This window comes from Seriola aureovittata, chromosome 15 (genome assembly GCF_021018895.1).
Source record: "Seriola aureovittata isolate HTS-2021-v1 ecotype China chromosome 15, ASM2101889v1, whole genome shotgun sequence".
Lineage (NCBI taxonomy): Eukaryota > Metazoa > Chordata > Actinopteri > Carangiformes > Carangidae > Seriola > Seriola aureovittata.
The window spans coordinates 8,567,119-8,585,170 of NC_079378.1; the positions used below are offsets into that span (position 1 = coordinate 8,567,119).

An 18,052-nucleotide genomic window follows, 5' to 3' on the forward strand; every position below is an offset into this window, starting at 1 on the left:
TTAATAAGAGTTGTTACAGTTTACTCAAACGTGTCTACGTTGTCCGGTAATTATGCTGTTCACACGGTTCATTGAAAATGCACAGAAACTAAAGAAAGACAGAAAAGGCACCGCTGGGATTCGAACCCAGGATCTCCTGTTTACTAGACAGGCGCTTTAACCAACTAAGCCACGGCGCCACGTGACGACATCAGCAGCAATAGACTTTATAAATGTAACCACATCGCAACAGGATATTGAATAAAAATTTAATTTGTCTTTGTAGTGTTCATGTAATAATCTACAATATGTCAATAACAATATCTAAATAATTCTATACATTCTTATTCACATGAGAATGAGAGAGTCCTCTGTTCAAGGCAGTCCCACCATAAATACTCTGTTCTAACTAAGTCTATTTACAATGTGGTCTTAAACATTCAACTCCAAATATCTTCTTTTATCAGTCAGCCCAGAAGATAATCAATCATTGCCGCAGATATTTCTAAATCTGACATATTGAAGTCGCCCAGATCCTGGAGGCACAGGTCGGACAGGTCGTCAGAGCTGGAGAAGCCCTGGTGGTCCAGCTGACTCTGCACGCTCTCCTTGGATCCAGGGTGTCCGACTGCAGCGCAGCGGCTCCCCACAGGCTGGGATCCCTGTGCACCTTTAAGGAAAGTCTCAAAGTCCTCTGTCAAATCCCATTCACCGAGCCCACTGTCTGGAAACACACAGTAATCAGTGAAGTCTGGGGTTTGGTAGTGATGGTGTTGATAAACTCCTGGGACACCCGGTCCATGCTCGGAGCAGGATGAAGCTTGGTCGCCGATGACAGGGGATGTAGGTCCGGGTAAGGACATGCCCTGACTCGCCAGGATGGTCGAGAGCCTGGTGGACTGAGGTAAACTCGGAGCAGGGTAGCCTGGTGGGGACGGCAGGCTCGGGGTAGGAGAGAGGGCAGGACAGAGCTGGGGGAGGGGTGGACTGGGAGCCGGAGTGTAGGTGAATTGGGAATGAAGGTATTGGGGTTTGGGGACCGCTTTGGTTGGTTTCTTGCTTTTGAAATAGCGAGCGCGTCGGTTTTGAAACCACACCTGTTGAAAGGAAAGAATAGAAGTTATTTTTACGCACTGCATGAGGCGTTATCCAAAACGATGCATGAGAAGTCTGTGATGCACATGTCTTACCTGAATTTTAGACTCCGGCAGCCCGGTCACAGAGGCGAGAGACTCCTTCATTTTAATATCCGGGTACTGTGTGACAGTGAAGGCCCTCTCCAGCTCGCTCACTTGCGCCTTGCTGAAAGTCGTGCGCTTCCGGCGACGCTGGGTGTCCAAGCGCGTCCTGTGGGCAGCATCATGATGCACTACGGAGAGAGGACAACATGTTAAAGTTGGGGTATGTTAGTTTTTATGATCTATGAATTAGAATCAATTAAGGTACAGAAATGAACTCAATTTGGAGATTGGTGAATATAGAATTTCTTAACACACAAGGGTGATGGACTGGACTAAATGATGAAAACGTTATAACTAAATTGTGGAATTCGCATTTTTTTTAATCAACTAAAATAAAAGTTGTTATCTCCTGAAACAGTTTTAAAAATGTAGTAGCCCATTCAGTCTCTCACCTCTGCTGGTGTCCTGTGCGTAATCGTCGTTGTTGTTCATATCCAGGCTTGTACCGGGCCAATAATGTCCGGAGTAAAAAGAGTTCATCTCAGAAACATGACTGCCTGTAAAATCCATCCCGAATGCCATTTTTTGAAATATAGAGTTCAAGCACGAAGAAAAAGATCGTATGTTTCCTCAGGTGTGTCCGAGATGCGTCTCCTTGGCACTGGTGAACATCCAAGGCTCTAGAGGTTTTTATACTTTGCTGGACAGACTCAAACCGCCCCCCTGCACCCACCCTTTTGCACATCTCAGTGGTTATTGTCAAGCCTTACAAGCGCGTGCCTTTGATGTGTTATTTACCTATTAATGGCTGTCCGGGTAATAGGTGTCTGTTTGATCCCCGAACACCTATTATTGTCCCCATTTAACCTACAGACGGAGCATGTCGTAACCTGCAGGAGTGCGAGATCTTCCAGTAAATCTCTGCATCTGAGGTGATTTGTTTCCTAAAATCATTTCCAAAGTCACATGAAGGGAAAAGAAGAAGAAGAATTTTTAAAAAATGACACCATTACTTCTTTTCAATGTATAGTTTAAGTCTAAACTCAGACCTACTGGATGTGCAGTTGATAAGAAGACGCATGAGATTTAGGTGAATAATAATTTCATTTTTTCTTCATTAATTTAATCTGTTTTCAGCCATAATACTAAAAAGGTAAAAAAAAAAAAAACACATTTGGACTGACACAAGGTGAATAACACGGCAGGTAAAGCAATAATCACACTTTTCGGACACATCAGTCTGTGAAACATCCTCTCCTGCCTCCTGGTGAGCATCAGGAAAAAACACAACACTGCGTGTATAGTCGAAGTGTATTGAAGAAGCTGCCGAAGTGTGAGGCCTCAGTCAGCTGTAATGTGTCGAGGTGACAAATCGGGCTACTTGTTCTGCTTCCTGGTCGGTTGCGCTTCCAGCGATCGAGACATCAAAACACCGGATAACGCACAGTCCAATGCACGGCCAGTTCCCGAGCTGTGGTGCCAGACACACAGTGTTATGGGCCATTACAAACCGTATTTAAATTCCCAAACATGAGCCGGGCTCAGAAAACAAAACAAAAAAACTAACACATGCATTTAAATGTGTCAGATTAAATTATGTCCAAGTGGAGTCTATATTTTGCTTTTTGAGTGATATTTTAAATAACTGTTATGAAATACCAAATAAGCTACAATATCAATAGACATTCCCAGGGACGTATGGGGAGCACGTGATGTAGGCTAAGGAAATATTTTGGAGCCAAGGTGCTCATGAGCTCAGTGAAGATGGGACATTAGCCTTGATAATCGGATCAGATTAGCAGTGAAGTATTCCTCATTGACTCCTACTCCCAGGATCGATGGGCCATCCGGATCATAACTCAAACTGCTGCTGACCGTCACATGACTCACATTAAGGCAACAATATGTCGAAACCAAAAACAGATGATCTCTCGAAACTGGGTCACATGCTTCTGGAGTGACCCCGTGACCTGTGTGACCCCTGACCTAGAGCAATGACCCCCACCCCACCCCCCCCCCCCCCCCCCCCCCACACACACACACACACACACACACACACACTGTTTACGGTTTAGGCGGCTCCTTTCCTGCCTGACTGTGTAGCATTTTGCTTTTTTAAAGTTAAAAGTTAAAGTAATAATTTATTTTTAATGCATTTAGTATTTATTGTAGCAGGCCTAGTTTGTTCTCAATTTGTATACGTCACATTTCTACAGTATTTGTTGCGATGAAAACTAGTCACAAGGTGGCAGCATTAGACCGTTTGATAAATATAATTTCATAAACACATTATGATGCAGTATTTTATTTGCTTAGAAATCTTCAGTCCAATATTAATTCAGTTGTTTTGTGATAAGTTTTTTAATAGCCTTGCACTTATGGGTGGTTTCATAAACCTTCTATTATAGGCTGAATATTGTTATTATTATATTATAAGTCCATTAAAATCTACATTTTAGTATCAAATTTGAATAAAATTTCTCCTGTGCTACTTTCACAGTAAATATCAAATAAATAAATTAGGCTCAGTGAAGTCTTCTAGAAAACAATTTCTCTGCAATATGAAAACAAATTATTATCATCATATATTATACCATATGTATATTATATCTTTTGCTAAAGATTACTGACATGTTTTGTTCAGAAGATAGATCTTAGACTCATCATAGACCTTGCAACCTAATGTTATATGAATATAATTCTTCTTCATAATTTGTACAAGCACCACAAGGTAGACACAGCTGACTGCAGTAGGGTAAAGGTAAATTAAAGGAAAAACTCAAATGAAATTTGAGTTCACGACTTTAGAATCATATAGAGTTGCATTTATTGTGGCCCAAAGCTTTAACAGACGGTTGGTCTTTCCTTTAGTTTGTCTCTCATCTATTTTATGTGTGAGAGAAAAAATGTGTCATTTTCAGTGTTTTTCCAGGAGTTAAAATGCATTTCTTTGACTAATTAGAGCCAGTGTTTGGTTTTCTGAAGGTTTTTAAAGGACAGTTTGAATAATTTGAATGAGATTTTGACTTATTCTACTTTGATATTAATAAATTTGATTTAATGTCAAAGGTCAAATCACAAAGAAAAAACAGTTTTAGACATTTCTCCTTTTCTTCTGACACACTTGTTCATGCAGCAACACCCTCATCTCATTTTGAGTCTCTGGCTTGCTCTGCAGCTCAAACTGTATTCCTGATCTCTCCATATAAACACACACACACACACACACACACACACACACAATACACAAACTGTTCTTCTCTCAGTGTCTGAATGCTTCAGTTTATACCTCACAAACCCAGGTGTGCACACAGAGAAACGCTGGTCTTCTGTGTCCACACTCCTCTCTAAGAAATCAGGATTGACACTCAGGTGTGAATGACGCTCTGCCGTCCTCTCCCTCACCGACATCCTCGCTCCTTCCCTCGCAATACACAAACACCATTCCTCAGCCCGCTGTTTGATGTGGAAACTCCATCCACATTTCCTGTCAACCTGACAGATTTTTGGGCCTAATCCATGTGCTGCATGGGCCCATGTACCGTGCTGTAAAAAGCCTTTTTGGATCTGAAAAATAGAAGCTGAGTGTGATTCAAGTTTGGCTGTGGATGAAAGCATATCCGACTCTGTAGGGAAAGAAGGGAACACAGGAGGCGTGATTTAGTGCCGCCATAGATACAAAATAAAAATTTATTATGGCTCAGAAGGAAAAGATATAGATGTAGCACTGAGATCTAGCAGGTCGGTGTGACTGGTTAGTTAGCTTAAGCTTGACTTTGGATGAATGTAGAGAAGCAGGAGTGCAGAGCAGATCACCCATGAAGAAGAGGATTCTCGTTCAAATTGGTTTGTTGTTTTAAATGAAGAGATTTCTTGCTAAAGAACCTGGGTGACAAAAATTGTGTACATTCAAATTTAATGACGTCTAATTCAAGACATTGAAGACAAATCAATATAATTGAAGCATTTAAATACAAACGGTCCGTGGTGAAGATGAGATGGTTGGAATAAATATTTTACAATAAGTTTGATATTATTCAAACAAAACATTTTATGAATGCAGTATTTTAAAGCCTGGAGGGAGTCGTCTTTTCATGAGCCCTAAGGTTGATAAAATGTGTACGGCTCACAGAAATCTGTCTCTGTGTCTGTGTTTGTCTTTTATCCGTCTCTTTCCCAAGAGTGTGCTGTTTGAGTTTTGTCATGTTTTCCTGTTGAGCTGTGTGTATTTTTTATAAATGCCCGTCACAGAACGTGTGGTTCAAACTATCTTAGGCTATAAACACTGTTGTTGTGTTTGGAAATGGTCAATGCTATGTACAGCACTTGACATTACGTAAGTAAAATAAATAAATAGCCTGAACTCAGGTTTTACTTTGGACTTCAGCGCTGCTGCTTCTGCGGGACTTGGAGGAGGCTGGATGGATGACGGGATATCACTCTCATGGTGCTGAGATCTAAAGCTCAAGTGTGACTACTGGCCTTTGATTAAAGAGTGGTACATCTACAACAGGGAATTGTATAACCACTGTATCTGATATTATTACATATCTCTTTAATTAAACTGTTAATTTAACTGAAACATGTTCCTGAGGGATTTTCAATATTCCTTAGAGACTTTTTAATCGTTATAATCATGTTAGAGGATTCTTTGGCTCATCATCCAGCGCGGTTTGTTATGTGACAGTGAGGTCCAGGTCCAGTTTGGGAACCCTTGTTCCTGCTTCTGGCTGCAGGTCACAGCTGATCCTTGCACCACTTCAACTGAATTAATTCATATAGTAATTCAAAAATCAATAAGGAGTTGCAGCCAAATATAGTTTAAAATGAGCTTGTAAAATGCTTGTTTTGCATGAGTAATAATCATCTAATGATGTACAGTGTTATAGTATAACACTAACACAGGCCATTTTTTGCAGTGATTACTTTTACTTTTTGTACTTTAATTCATATTTTCCTGATTAAGTTTAACTTGAGTAACATTTTCAATTGCAATCACTTGTGATGGAGTATTTGTACAGTGTGGTATTTGAGGTTAAGTCAAGGATCTGAATATTTCCTCCACTACTGAAGCACTAAAACCAAAGTACAGCTGCAGCTGATGGGAATGACATTAGTATTGCAGATATTTGGTCACGAGCCAAAGCTTTGGACAAATTAAAATCTTAACCTGATGGCGGCGCTAGAGGAAAAGTCCAGATGATCTTTATTAAATTTCATGGCAAATGATCCAAGAGTTGTTGTGATATCTCAGTTTGGACCAAAGTGGTGGATTACCTGGCCCACATCCGTAGATCGATGGGTGGATTATGAGGAAATAGGACCAACAGGCTGAAACAGGCGACAAGACGTCTGTAGTCTGGACTTATGTTTGTAGTCATTTCGTATATGGGATGATTGTGCATCTCCTTGGGGTCGTTTTGTGTCTTTTAACTAAGATCTGTGCAATATTAACTCTTACACAGGCTGTGGTAAGTAACCGGTCTGTGCCCGGCAACAAGTGACCCATCCATCCATCCTTGCAGCCCTAGCGGGACTGAAGGATATAACCTCCAGTCGCTTTAGTCCTGCCCCTGTGGGGGTGTGACCTAACGGGGAAGGAGAGCTGTGCTTTTCTGCCGCTGTCATTGTTCAGCTTCTTTGCGGCCGGTTATCTCACCGTCCATACCCAGAGGGATCTTCAGGAATCAACCGCAACTGAAATTATTCAGGTAGGAATAAAACAAAAACACGTGTGCAGCGTTTCCTGTCAGTCGTTTCAGACATTTGGCCAAACGGCGCACAGACAGCGACCAGCGGAACTGTAAGTCGCCAAACGAACTGACAAACACTATTAGTAAAGAGAAAATACCCCGATAAGAAAACTGGTCCACATCTATAATAGACTGGGAAGATGTTGCATAACAACTTTAGGAAAGTTAATGTGTAGTTACACAGTCTCAAAGATCCGCTATCACGGATCACCGCGGAGCGTGATGTCCAAACGAAAACCCGATGATTACCGTCTGTTTATGTGTGTAAACTGACACTGTAGTTTTTCATCACAACACATTTTAACTCTGACCCAGTTATTCTCCTGGTGGTTTCTTTTTGCAGCTCATTCTCTGTTTTCCGCAAAGAGCAGAGCTGACAACAGCAGGGGCGTCATTCAAACTCACTGTGCAGCAATAAAGGTTATTAGGTGAAGTGGTTACTGGTACAGAAACTGCTTTTATTTAACAGTAATGCACTTTTTCAGCAGTGGAAGAGGTATTTAAATCTTCTGCTTCACTAAAGTTATTAGTACCACAACATAAAAATACTAGTAACAGTAACAGTATTCATTTGTCAGTGTTGCATTATTGTATAATTGAGTTATTACTTCTGATTAGAGCTGCAACAATTAAGCAATTAGTCAATAGACAGAAAATGAGTATGCAAATATTTTTGAGGATTGAGTATCATTTTGTGTCCTGTTTCAGTTTCTCAAATATGAATTTCCAACCTAAGTTATAGACCAAACTATTAATCGATTAATCGGGGAAATACTTAGGATAATAGTTGTAGCCTTAGTACTGATGCATTATATAAGCAGTATTTCATTTTTACAGGTTAAGGTAATTTGGTTTACCTTGCACGCTGTTGGGTAGTTTAATCTGTACCTATTATTCATAATTTATAACTCATAGGTTTTCTGTGTAAAATCATTATCTGTTATATCTGTGTAATAAATGTAGTGGGGAAAAACATGCAATATTTACCTTTGAAATGTGTTGGAATGGACATAAATTACCATAAAACAAATAGTTTTTGAAGGACATGCACCAAAAATTACTTACTTTTGTATTAAAAGCAGAACATCTCTGAGTTATAATGTATATATAATCTGTATGTTGTAGCTATCATCTATATGCATAAAAAACAACATTTAACAACATGATTCTTTTAACCACATTTTTTAAATTTGATTTAAATCTTCACCATCTTTAATCCCAGAGGAGGTGACACAGCACAGATATGTGGAGATGGAATGGATGTGATAGATATCAAGTGATTTAGCTTGGGGTCGCAACTAGCTGTTATTTTCATTATTGATTTATCTTTTTTTTTGATTAATCATCAGTTTAGACTGATTGCAACAATTGCAACATCCCAGGACAGAAGGTTACATCATAAAATTTCTTGTTTGGTTCACCAACAAAACCCAACGATATTCACTTTACAGTTGTATGAAACAGAGAAAAGCAACAAATCCTCTGTCCTCCTTTGTAAGTTTTGCTATCGCTACAAAGCTAACTTTAGCATTACCAGTTGTTTACTTTCCAGTCTAGAGGAAACATTGCAAGTTCAGCATCACACTTCATTTCTTTACTGGTCCAAGGGCTGTCTCTAGAGGTGGAAAGCAACGTCAATGTTAACTCTTGTTTTGCTTCTATTTCTACACTTTTCTTCTATTGAATTTAGCATGCTAACCAGCTCTATAGTTCAGTTGGCAAGTGACAACAATTGTCCATATGTGCATGGATGAGAAACTACTACTACTAGTAGTTTTATATAAAACTAATTTATAGTTAACTTTCCAGTTTAGACTTAAATTTGTGTAATTGTTTAGAAGTAAACACTGTGGCCTTTAACTAATCACATGACATATAACAAATGCTGACAATTCTGATTGACCAGCCTTCACACGCTGAAGAAATCAAAGCAGTACATGAAGTTTCTGTTTTATATCACCACCAGCTTTATATATAACTAGGTCTAGTCTTGCTTTCAGCAAACTAAAACTATCTTGTGTTTGAAATTTTGTTCCCAGGATGTCCAGCGAGCAGCAGGCCGTGGCTCGTGCCAGGAAAGCCTTTGAAACAGGCAGGTCCAAATCTTTAGAGCACCGCATCCGCCAGCTGAAGAACTTACAGCGGTTATTCACTGAGAGACAGAAAGAGATTTCAGATGCCATCAAGAAAGACCTCAATAAGGTGAGTACTGAGTCCAAAATAATCGATACCCGGTCTCACGGCTTCACAGTTCACTTTAGTCTCTTTTTGATGGCATTTCCTGATGAAGATGAAGTTATTCAATGTCTGACATCAGAGAGATAAAAATAAGAGCTAAAAAAAAGTAACAAATTGAACAAAAAAGAAATTACATTATAAAAGACAGCAGGTGTGAAACAAGCTCACGATGCAAATATAAATCAAGTAAAAAGCAGATCATAAAACATATTAAGATCTCCCCAAAGGAAGCGATTAACTGACACTTTGAATATGAGCTGGAGCTCAGAAATTTGGAAAGATATTCTGGACTGGTTACAAATTTAAAACTTTCTTAGGTTTACAAACAAACTTCAAAATTGGAGTAAAAAAAAAAGGGTGTGTTGACTTCGTCCCCAGAGCGAGGTGGGAACCCAGCTGTACGAGACTCTGGGTCTAGAGGGGGAGATCAGCCTGGCAATCAAGAAGCTGAAGGAGTGGGCAGCCCCTCGAACCGTGGAGAAGAACCTGCTGACCCTCTCGGACACCGTCTACATCAAGCCGGAGCCGCTGGGAGTGGTGCTGATCATCGGGGCCTGGAACTACCCCTGGGCTGTCACCATCCAGCCGCTCATCGGAGCCATCGCCGCTGGTACTGTAGCGTGTGTGTTTTGGGTGTGGCGTGGGTGAAAGGGCAGCGTGTGCGTCTGTGATGTTACGAGGTCAGCGTTCACACTTCTATCTGATTTCATCTTCATTTCCCCCCTGTGACGAACTTTGAGAGGATATGTCTGTGCAGCCGTCATGCACAATGTCTCCGTTGAATTTTGAAACACTGATCCAAGATTTGTGTCCACACAACACGCAAGATTAATTTATTAAAGATTTAATCTCTTATCGAATCTTATTAGGTTTACCTTTCGACATTAGTAAGTAACCCCAGGCTAGGAAGAAACAGAAGGAAGAAGCGCTAAAGGTTTTAGTGGCAGCCTATTATAATGTCCACAACCTGTTCCTAACCTGAAAATTAGATGAGCAGCATAATATATGAAATATTAAAATGAAAAGAGAGTGAGAGGAGATAAAAGGTTTGACAAGAGATTTGTTTTGCAGGAACCAGGTCCAAATTCCTTGAAACCTCAAAGCCCATACAACTGTCTGCATATCAAATAACAAAGAGGCGGACACCACTGACACTCAGGAGCGTGTGAATATTTAGTTCTTTCTAGGGCGTCTCACTATCCAAATCACAGGAGCTGCAATTTTTTGGATAAAGGTAAAATATGTCATAAAGTGTTGTGGTGCTGTTCTCCAGACTTAAGGGAACAAGCTTGTTTGGTTCAGGTCCCAGCAAGAAACGCATCATCATCATTCAAAAACCGTCATTCCAACTTAAATCGTGACTCATTTCGCAATATCTGCCAAAATAATCATAACATGATTTATTTTTTATTTTTTTGCATATCATGCAGCTCAGTTCAGTCCCGTCCAGTTTCCTCATCTTGTGATCATTACCCCTCCAGTTCCTTTTTTTTTATCCTGCCATTGCACAACCATCTTTATTTTCTATCAGCATCTGATTATAGTGGGTCAAAGGCCACTCTGTGAACTCTACACTGCAGTCATGACAGAGTAGACAAATGTGTGTCCTGTGTTTTTTATTTTTTATTTTTTATTTTTTACATATCCTCGTGAGTGGATGTTGTGGTGGATTCGCATGTGTTAACATACACATCGCAACTCTGTGCATTGCTCCTATCAGTGATGGCTCGAAGGGCAAAGTTAATCTCTGAGTAAATCAATCCGCTGCAAGATAATGTGTGAAACTCATGAATAATTCATGTGTGTCTCAAAAGGCTGCCCTCAAATGGCCACCCTGTGCTCCAAATCAAGTGTTTTGGCTCAGCTCTGATCACTTTGTGATGCAAACCTCAGTGTGGAGTGTTTGCTTGTGACTGCTAAGCATGACACTGCAGTATTTTAACAGTCTTTTGTCTGAGTCTTTATTTTGCTTGTTACTTTTTCCCCAGTGATAGTTTTACATAATGGTTCTGCGAGAGCTGCTGCAGGTAGACGGCTCATTTGTATTTCATTTGGACAAAGCCTGTTTTGACTCAAACATTGATGGGTGGAGGACTCAGTGAACTGAGTCCTGTCAGTCTGCAGCGTATCCAGTGAGTGTTTGCGCAGCATGGACTTTATCCTTTGCCCCAGCATTATCAGTTCGTACAGAAATGCTTATATCTGCTTAGTAGGGCACAAGTCGTTTCTCTTGATTTCTTGATGCTCTGTAAAGATCATGAAAATAAAAGTGTAGGCCAACACCAGCACCAGACTTACTTAATTAGATTTAGCACATTTAAAGATTTGAAATACACTTTCTGTTTATTAATCTTTAACCTTTAAACACAGTTTCAGGTCCAGAACATGTGTGTGTGTGTGTGTTGTGTCATCCTGAGCTACCTGCAGTCAAGGACACAGTCTACAGTTATTGTGATGAACAAAACACTAACCTGAGTTGTGATGTTTATTAAAGGCGTGTTTATTTAGGTGACATGGTGATGAGGTGTAGTAGACGTTGCAGTATTAAAATGCAGTTTCTTTAATACTGTGAACTGCTTTCTATTTTTAGTTGGGGGTGTTCTTCATGAAGGACATTTGTAACATTATGTTTGTTAACCAACAGACAGCAGGGCAAAGAGGCACTGTGGTGCACAAATGACTGTTTTCTTCACAGGTGAACTTCTTCTTATCAGACAATCAGACCAAAGTAAAAACTAAACAGGTTTTCGGAGGTTTGGGAAAAATCATGTTCACAACCTGATTTGTAAAACCAAAATTACACTGACAACCGCACTGTTATAAAGTGTTACCAAATATCCTAAACTCAAGGTTGCATTAATAGCTTTTCCAGAGCTTTTGACTGTATCTTCAGCAAGTGGTATCCCATGACCTTAGTACAGAAGTTGAGTCATGTGATGAAAGGTGGTTGTATATGGGCGTGGCTGTGGATGTGAGCGAGTTTCATTAACTTGCTCTTAAGAATATGTCATGCCAGCTAACGTAAAACAGAAAGTAAGACAAACATCATCACAAAAAAAGAAAAGAAAAGAAAAGCAGCTACTGAATAATTGGAAGACAATCTGCATAACAGGTGTAATATTTCACCAGAGGAACAGCTAATGCACGAAGAACTGAACTTAAGAAGGAGACTAAAGCAAGCACTCACATTATATCAGACCACTATAATACAGTTCCGGCATTTGTAAACACTGTGGTTAGTCTGCCTTCAATTCCTCTGCCTCTGTCTTTAGCAACACCACTAGTTGCTTGTTTATAAATTATTAGTTTTAATATTATTATATATATATATATATATTCCAAATTCTGGATTGACAGCATGCCCAACATCCGCTGCCATAAACATAAACACACGTCATATTAAGTTTGTGCTGGAAAAGCAAATTGGACAAATATCATAAAAGAAAACGAAGGCTTTAAAAAAACATATTTGTGACATAATTCTACCCTTTTGTGGGGCTCTGTCTTTCTATCTTGTCATATTTGTTGCTTTTGTCATTTATCTGTGCAGGTAATGCAGCTGTGATCAAGCCCTCTGAGGTGTGTGTCCACACCGCAAAGGTCATGGAGGACCTGCTGCCAGTTTACATCGACAAAGTAAGGCTGGATCGCTTTAACATCGGCATAACGACATGCATCCAAGGACTCACTGAAGTGAAACAAGACACTGCTATTGTGCATGAGATGCAAGATTGCTGTTGTTTCTTAAGCAGACGGTGTCAAAGCTTTTTAACCCTCTTCACTCACCGGTCGTAGATGATCATGACAGGATTCGTTTTGTTTGTGATGTTTACAATTTCACACAAACAGGATTATTTCCTTCCTGAACACAAACACAGATTTTGGGGTGTGTTTATGGTCCACGTACATCAGATGAAAACTGTTCACCTTTACTAGAGTTCATATACTTTACATACAGAGGCTCTTGTGCAAATAACCAGCTGCCAGTTATATTTTCATCTCATCTACAAATCCCAGATAGAATGAAACAAAATGATAATAAAATGGATATCACAAAGACTTTAGTGAAACTGACATGCTTCAGGAGCTGTATTGTGAAAGCTGAATGTGTGTTTCTACCCTGTGTGCCAGGAGCTTTACCCTGTAGTGACCGGAGGAGTGTCGGAAACCCAGGAGCTGCTGCGCCAGCGGTTCGATCACATCTTCTACACCGGCAACAGCATGGTGGGCAAACTGATCATGGAGGCCGCCGCCAAGCACCTGACGCCTGTCACCCTGGAGCTGGGCGGGAAGAGCCCCTGCTACATCGACAAGAACTGTGACATAAGCGTAGCCTGCAGGTCAGAACGATGCTCGGATATGTTTCTCTTCATCGTATTTTTATTACAATAACATTTTTATTTTCCATCCAGTCTCTCTCACACTGAAGCTGTTCCTTCCTCACACTCTCCCGTTAACTCTTCCTCTCCTGTATAGACGTGTCGCCTGGGGAAAATACACTAACTGTGGTCAGACCTGCATCGCCCCAGACTTCATCCTTTGCGAGCCCAGCATCCAGGACCAGGTCATCGAAGAGGTCACGAAATCTATTAAGGTACTGAAGACCTGAAAACACACCTCTTGGAACCACTCACTAAGGAAAAGTTACAAGCTGTTTATCTCAAATGTAAACTTCAAAAACAGGTGATTCTGTCCAAAAGATTCAAGAGCAGCAAAGAAAGTCAACAGATCTGTTTTAAAACTGAATGTTAAAACCTAAACGAACCAAAACAATCATTGGTTTCAGGGGTTGCTTCTTCAGTTAACTCAATATTGTTTCCTCTGACAGGAATTCTACACAGACAACCCAAAGACCTGCCCCGACTATGGACGCATCATCAACCAGCGCCACTTCAAGAGGATAATGACCATGTTGGACGACAGCACCATCGCTGTAGGAGGAGACAATGACGAGTCAGACTGCTACATAGGTAATACCTCTGACATGAAGATCAATCAGGACCTATCTGCCTGAGTATGTGACTCTGTTTCCCTTTTCTACACATATCAAGGGATGAAGAACAGAAATAATAGTGTTTCATTGTTGTGTTTAGCCCCCACAGTTCTGCGTGACGTGAAGCCAGAGGCCAAGGTGATGCAGGAGGAGATATTTGGACCTCTGCTCCCCATCCTGTCGGTCAGCGGCCTGGACGAAGCGATCAAGTTTATCAATAAGGGAGAGAAACCTCTGGCCCTCTACGTCTTCACACCTAATGACAAGGTATCTAACAAAAGACATGGCACACACATTATGTATATTGTGTATATAGATTCAGACTCATGGGTACAACATGATTTTGTCCCTCCTTTCTGTGAAGGTGATCAAGAGAATGGTAGATGAGACCTCCAGCGGAGGACTGCTGGCCAACGACTGTCTTGTCCACTATTCTGTCAGCTCTCTGCCTTTTGGAGGAGTGGGTGAGTTCACTCTGTAAGAATGAGGTCTCTCGTTCTCTTTTTTGCTTATTCACACGTTCAGTGAATTCAGGAGGGTAAAATGAGTAAACGGGCACGTCTTACTTGACCAAGCGAAGGAGGCACGTAGGCCATGCCAGAAGGGTATTAAGGCGGCTTATACCGAATTTTTGTGGGATGGCTGCATTCCAGCGTTGGATAAGGAGGGTCTGTGTCCAACCGATTCAGTAACTTCTGTAACTTTCTAAGGATTGACCGTCTTTTCTCCAGCTCCTTTTTATGCCTCTGTGCCGGGGACAGCCAGGGCTGGACGCATCATGTTTTTGGGTTGTTCTGTCTGTCCGTCTTCTCCTGAGTGTGATTTCTCAGTAACGAGTTTTGAGGGGAATTTCTTCAAATTTGGCAGAAACGTTCATTTGGACTCAAGGATGAGCTGATTAGATTTTGGTGGCAAAAGGTCAAAGGTCAAGGTCACTTTGAGTTAAGCAAAATCAATTAGTTTAGCTTGACTCAATTTAACTTTGAGGAGATTTACTCTTATTTATTTGTGGAAATCAAGTAAATAAATATTTCATTGTTTAATTTAATTCATATAGATTAATTTATTTATATTAACTAAACTTAACTTGAACTTCAATTCAATATTTGACTTAAAACTTTGACTAAACTTCAATTCATTAATTATTTATTTTGTTAATTATTGTTAATAAATGTTATTTTTATATTTTCTGTTTAATCCATTAAATTGAATTCAGTTTTGTGAACTAAATTCAATTAATTTGATGATTTGATTTGAATATAATTTATTATACATAACTTAATTTAATTAATTTAAGTATGTTTAATTTAATTCAACATATTTAATTGTTTAATGTAATTTGATTAATTTTATTCAATTTAATTTACACTCAAAAAAAAACAATTTATTGCTGTCAAACTGGAGACTAATATTTGTTCACATAGTCAAACCATCTTCTATCTCCCATGTACAGGAAACAGTGGTATGGGTTGCTACCACGGCAAGTTCAGCTTTGACCAGCTGAGCCACCAGCGGAGTTGTCTCATCAAAAAGCTGAATATGGAGGGGGTGAACAGCATGCGGTATCCGCCTCACACACCCAAGAAACTGGGCTGGGCTCGCTTCTTCATCCTGAACAACGTAGACCTGGGCTGGATTGGGCGGATGGCGCTCTTAGCCGTCCTGGCTGTGGTGGCTGCTGTTGTGCTACAGGTGAGTTATGGAGGGAGACAGCATTGCTGTCATGGGGAAGCGAAGCTGAAAGATAAACAAATGGTATTGACACTGACACACATAGTAATAACTCGACCATCTTCAAGCAGCAGTTCTGACTTGTGTGTTCATTCTTTCTATGTTGAAAAGACTTGGGAAGATTTAAACTCCTGTAATCACCCACTTTTCCATCTTACGTGAAGTGTTCAGAGTTCACAGTCCAATTTATTAACCCAAGAATAAAACATGGAAATCCCAGTGTTCCCCTCCTAATCGTCCTGTCTCCAGCAGATAACTGTGAAGTATCAAACTCCTTCTAGTATCAAACTCTTTCTAGTACATTCCTCATCACCTCTGTGCTCCTGCAGGACACAGGATACAGACAGGACAGGGCAACATGCTGCTCTACAGCGCCACCAGATGGCAGAAATGTGACAGCATGCCTTTGAGATACTTGTCATTTTCCAAGCAGAGTCAATGCAGAGGAAGTGAGAGGTTAAAGAAAAGTATAATGTAATGTAATTCTGCAGTTAGATATTATGTCCACTGATATACAGTTTGTCAAGTTTTTATGTGTTGGGGGTGATGTGTTTTATTTCTAATGATGTGTTATGTTGGGATTGTTTGTTGTCCTGTCCTGAATCTTGAATAATAAACAGGTCTCTAACTGGAGGATATGTTGTTGCTTTTTCAGAATTATCTCCTTTAAAGACGTCCTGCTGCTTTCCGGACAACAAATCTGTTGTTTCCTCGACCCTTTGGACCAGAGAGTTTTCTGTATAATCAACTCAACATCTGCACGCACCGCTGGAATACTTCGGCTGTTGCCTTAATATATCTTACTTTTCAGTAATGGCGCCTGAAGTTTCATGTAGCTCACTGTAGAGAGAAACTTTATTTTTTAATGAAGGTAATTATTTATTTCCATCAGAGGCTCTTATGTTCTATTTTAACCTTTTAGATCAGCTGGGCACAAACAGTGTAAACATACGTTAGAATATCCAATCCAATGATTTTAAATGAAGTACTGCTACTACTGCTACTGTATGACTTACAGTATGATGTGAGGTTTTTTCACTTTACTGTGATATGAACAATACTTTCCTAACAGTTAGTAAAATTTCACTAACCTGTAATTTTTTTTATCATAATGCAAAAGTTTTTACTGTGTAGGAATTTACCTACAGTTCATTTTGAGTCTGTTCCATTTCAATGATGGATGAGCCGTTAACTTAACATTCAGCATGATGGTTCTTGATCATTTCAGCCAATAGTGCAGCTTTGTTTCTGTTTTGTTTTGTTTCAGTGTTTGTCTGTGCACTGACAGCAGAGAAGAAGAAGAAACGTTAGTGTTGGATCACAGAGTTATGAGTCGTATAACAACCTGTTAGAACCAAACGGGACCATATGAAGCACGTTTTTATGTCATTTTCCTAAAACACCAAATGCCTGTATATTTAAGTAACTGACAACCAGTTAAACCAGTTATTCCATTTAAATTTTAAGAGATTTCTAGTTAACAGTTGAATAAATATACATGTATATTGGAATAATATTGAAATAAATATATTTCTACATGTATCACCTCATGATGTGATTATTCAATTTTCATTGCTCATTATTATAGTATATTATATATATATATTGCTTCTACTATTATACATACATGACTAGACATATAGAAGACATAAATTTACTTCTGTGCATAAAGGCAATTTGTGAACAGTGCTGCTAAATTTTAAATTTCGAAGAAAAAGCAACATGATTTTTTCTCTTAGAAATAAAAGTTTATACGTTATTATTTGCCTCTGTACGATGTTCCTGAGCTGACCTGTCATTGTCCACAATTTCTTCATTTCTTCCAAATGTGAGTGTCTCCTCCATTTCCGCTATCAGTGTATTTTCTTCACTACACACAACAACAGGTGTTGGACTGGTCAGCAGAAGAAGAACAGGTGTATCTAATGACGTTAACGATGCCTCAGTCCCAGAGAGCCTGAGCCGTCCTGCCAGTGGAAGTAAAGGAAGCAGTAAAACCCTGTAAAATACTCTGTTCTGTTATATCCTGTTCATGCAGCCTCCTCTGAAACCACAACAGACTTTACACACCTGTTTTCACACACGCAGTTGTACTCCGCAGGATCTGTAATCAGAATTTGTTCTGAGAAATCGGTGCAGTACCTGTTTGATTTAGTCACTTTCCCAAAATCAGGTTT

At 39.8% G+C, this 18,052-nt stretch overlaps 2 protein-coding genes and 1 non-coding gene across 3 annotated transcripts; 1 reads left to right on the forward strand and 2 right to left on the reverse strand.

Moving 5' to 3' along the window:
* Positions 1–105: 105 nt before the first annotated feature.
* On the reverse strand, positions 106–179 carry trnat-agu (transfer RNA threonine (anticodon AGU)). The gene has a single exon. It is a non-coding gene; the product is annotated as a tRNA-Thr (tRNA).
* Positions 180–281: 102 nt separating this feature from the next.
* Positions 282–1,730, reverse strand: LOC130182788 (homeobox protein prophet of Pit-1-like). Its single transcript, XM_056397937.1, has 3 exons — positions 1,613–1,730; positions 1,170–1,348; positions 282–1,076 (listed from the first exon to the last, which is right to left on the reverse strand). The coding sequence occupies exons 1-3, from the start codon at positions 1,728–1,730 to the stop codon at positions 447–449; spliced, it is 927 nt and encodes a 308-aa protein (XP_056253912.1). The 3' UTR covers positions 282–446.
* A 5,007-nt stretch (positions 1,731–6,737) lies between these two features.
* On the forward strand, positions 6,738–17,417 carry aldh3a2b (aldehyde dehydrogenase 3 family, member A2b). The gene is made up of 11 exons (XM_056397120.1): positions 6,738–6,871; positions 8,953–9,115; positions 9,530–9,761; positions 12,702–12,787; positions 13,283–13,491; positions 13,628–13,745; positions 13,980–14,121; positions 14,245–14,411; positions 14,509–14,608; positions 15,598–15,836; positions 16,531–17,417. The coding sequence occupies exons 2-11, from the start codon at positions 8,954–8,956 to the stop codon at positions 16,543–16,545; spliced, it is 1,470 nt and encodes a 489-aa protein (XP_056253095.1). The 5' UTR covers positions 6,738–6,871; position 8,953; the 3' UTR covers positions 16,546–17,417.
* The last annotated feature ends 635 nt before the right edge of the window (positions 17,418–18,052 follow it).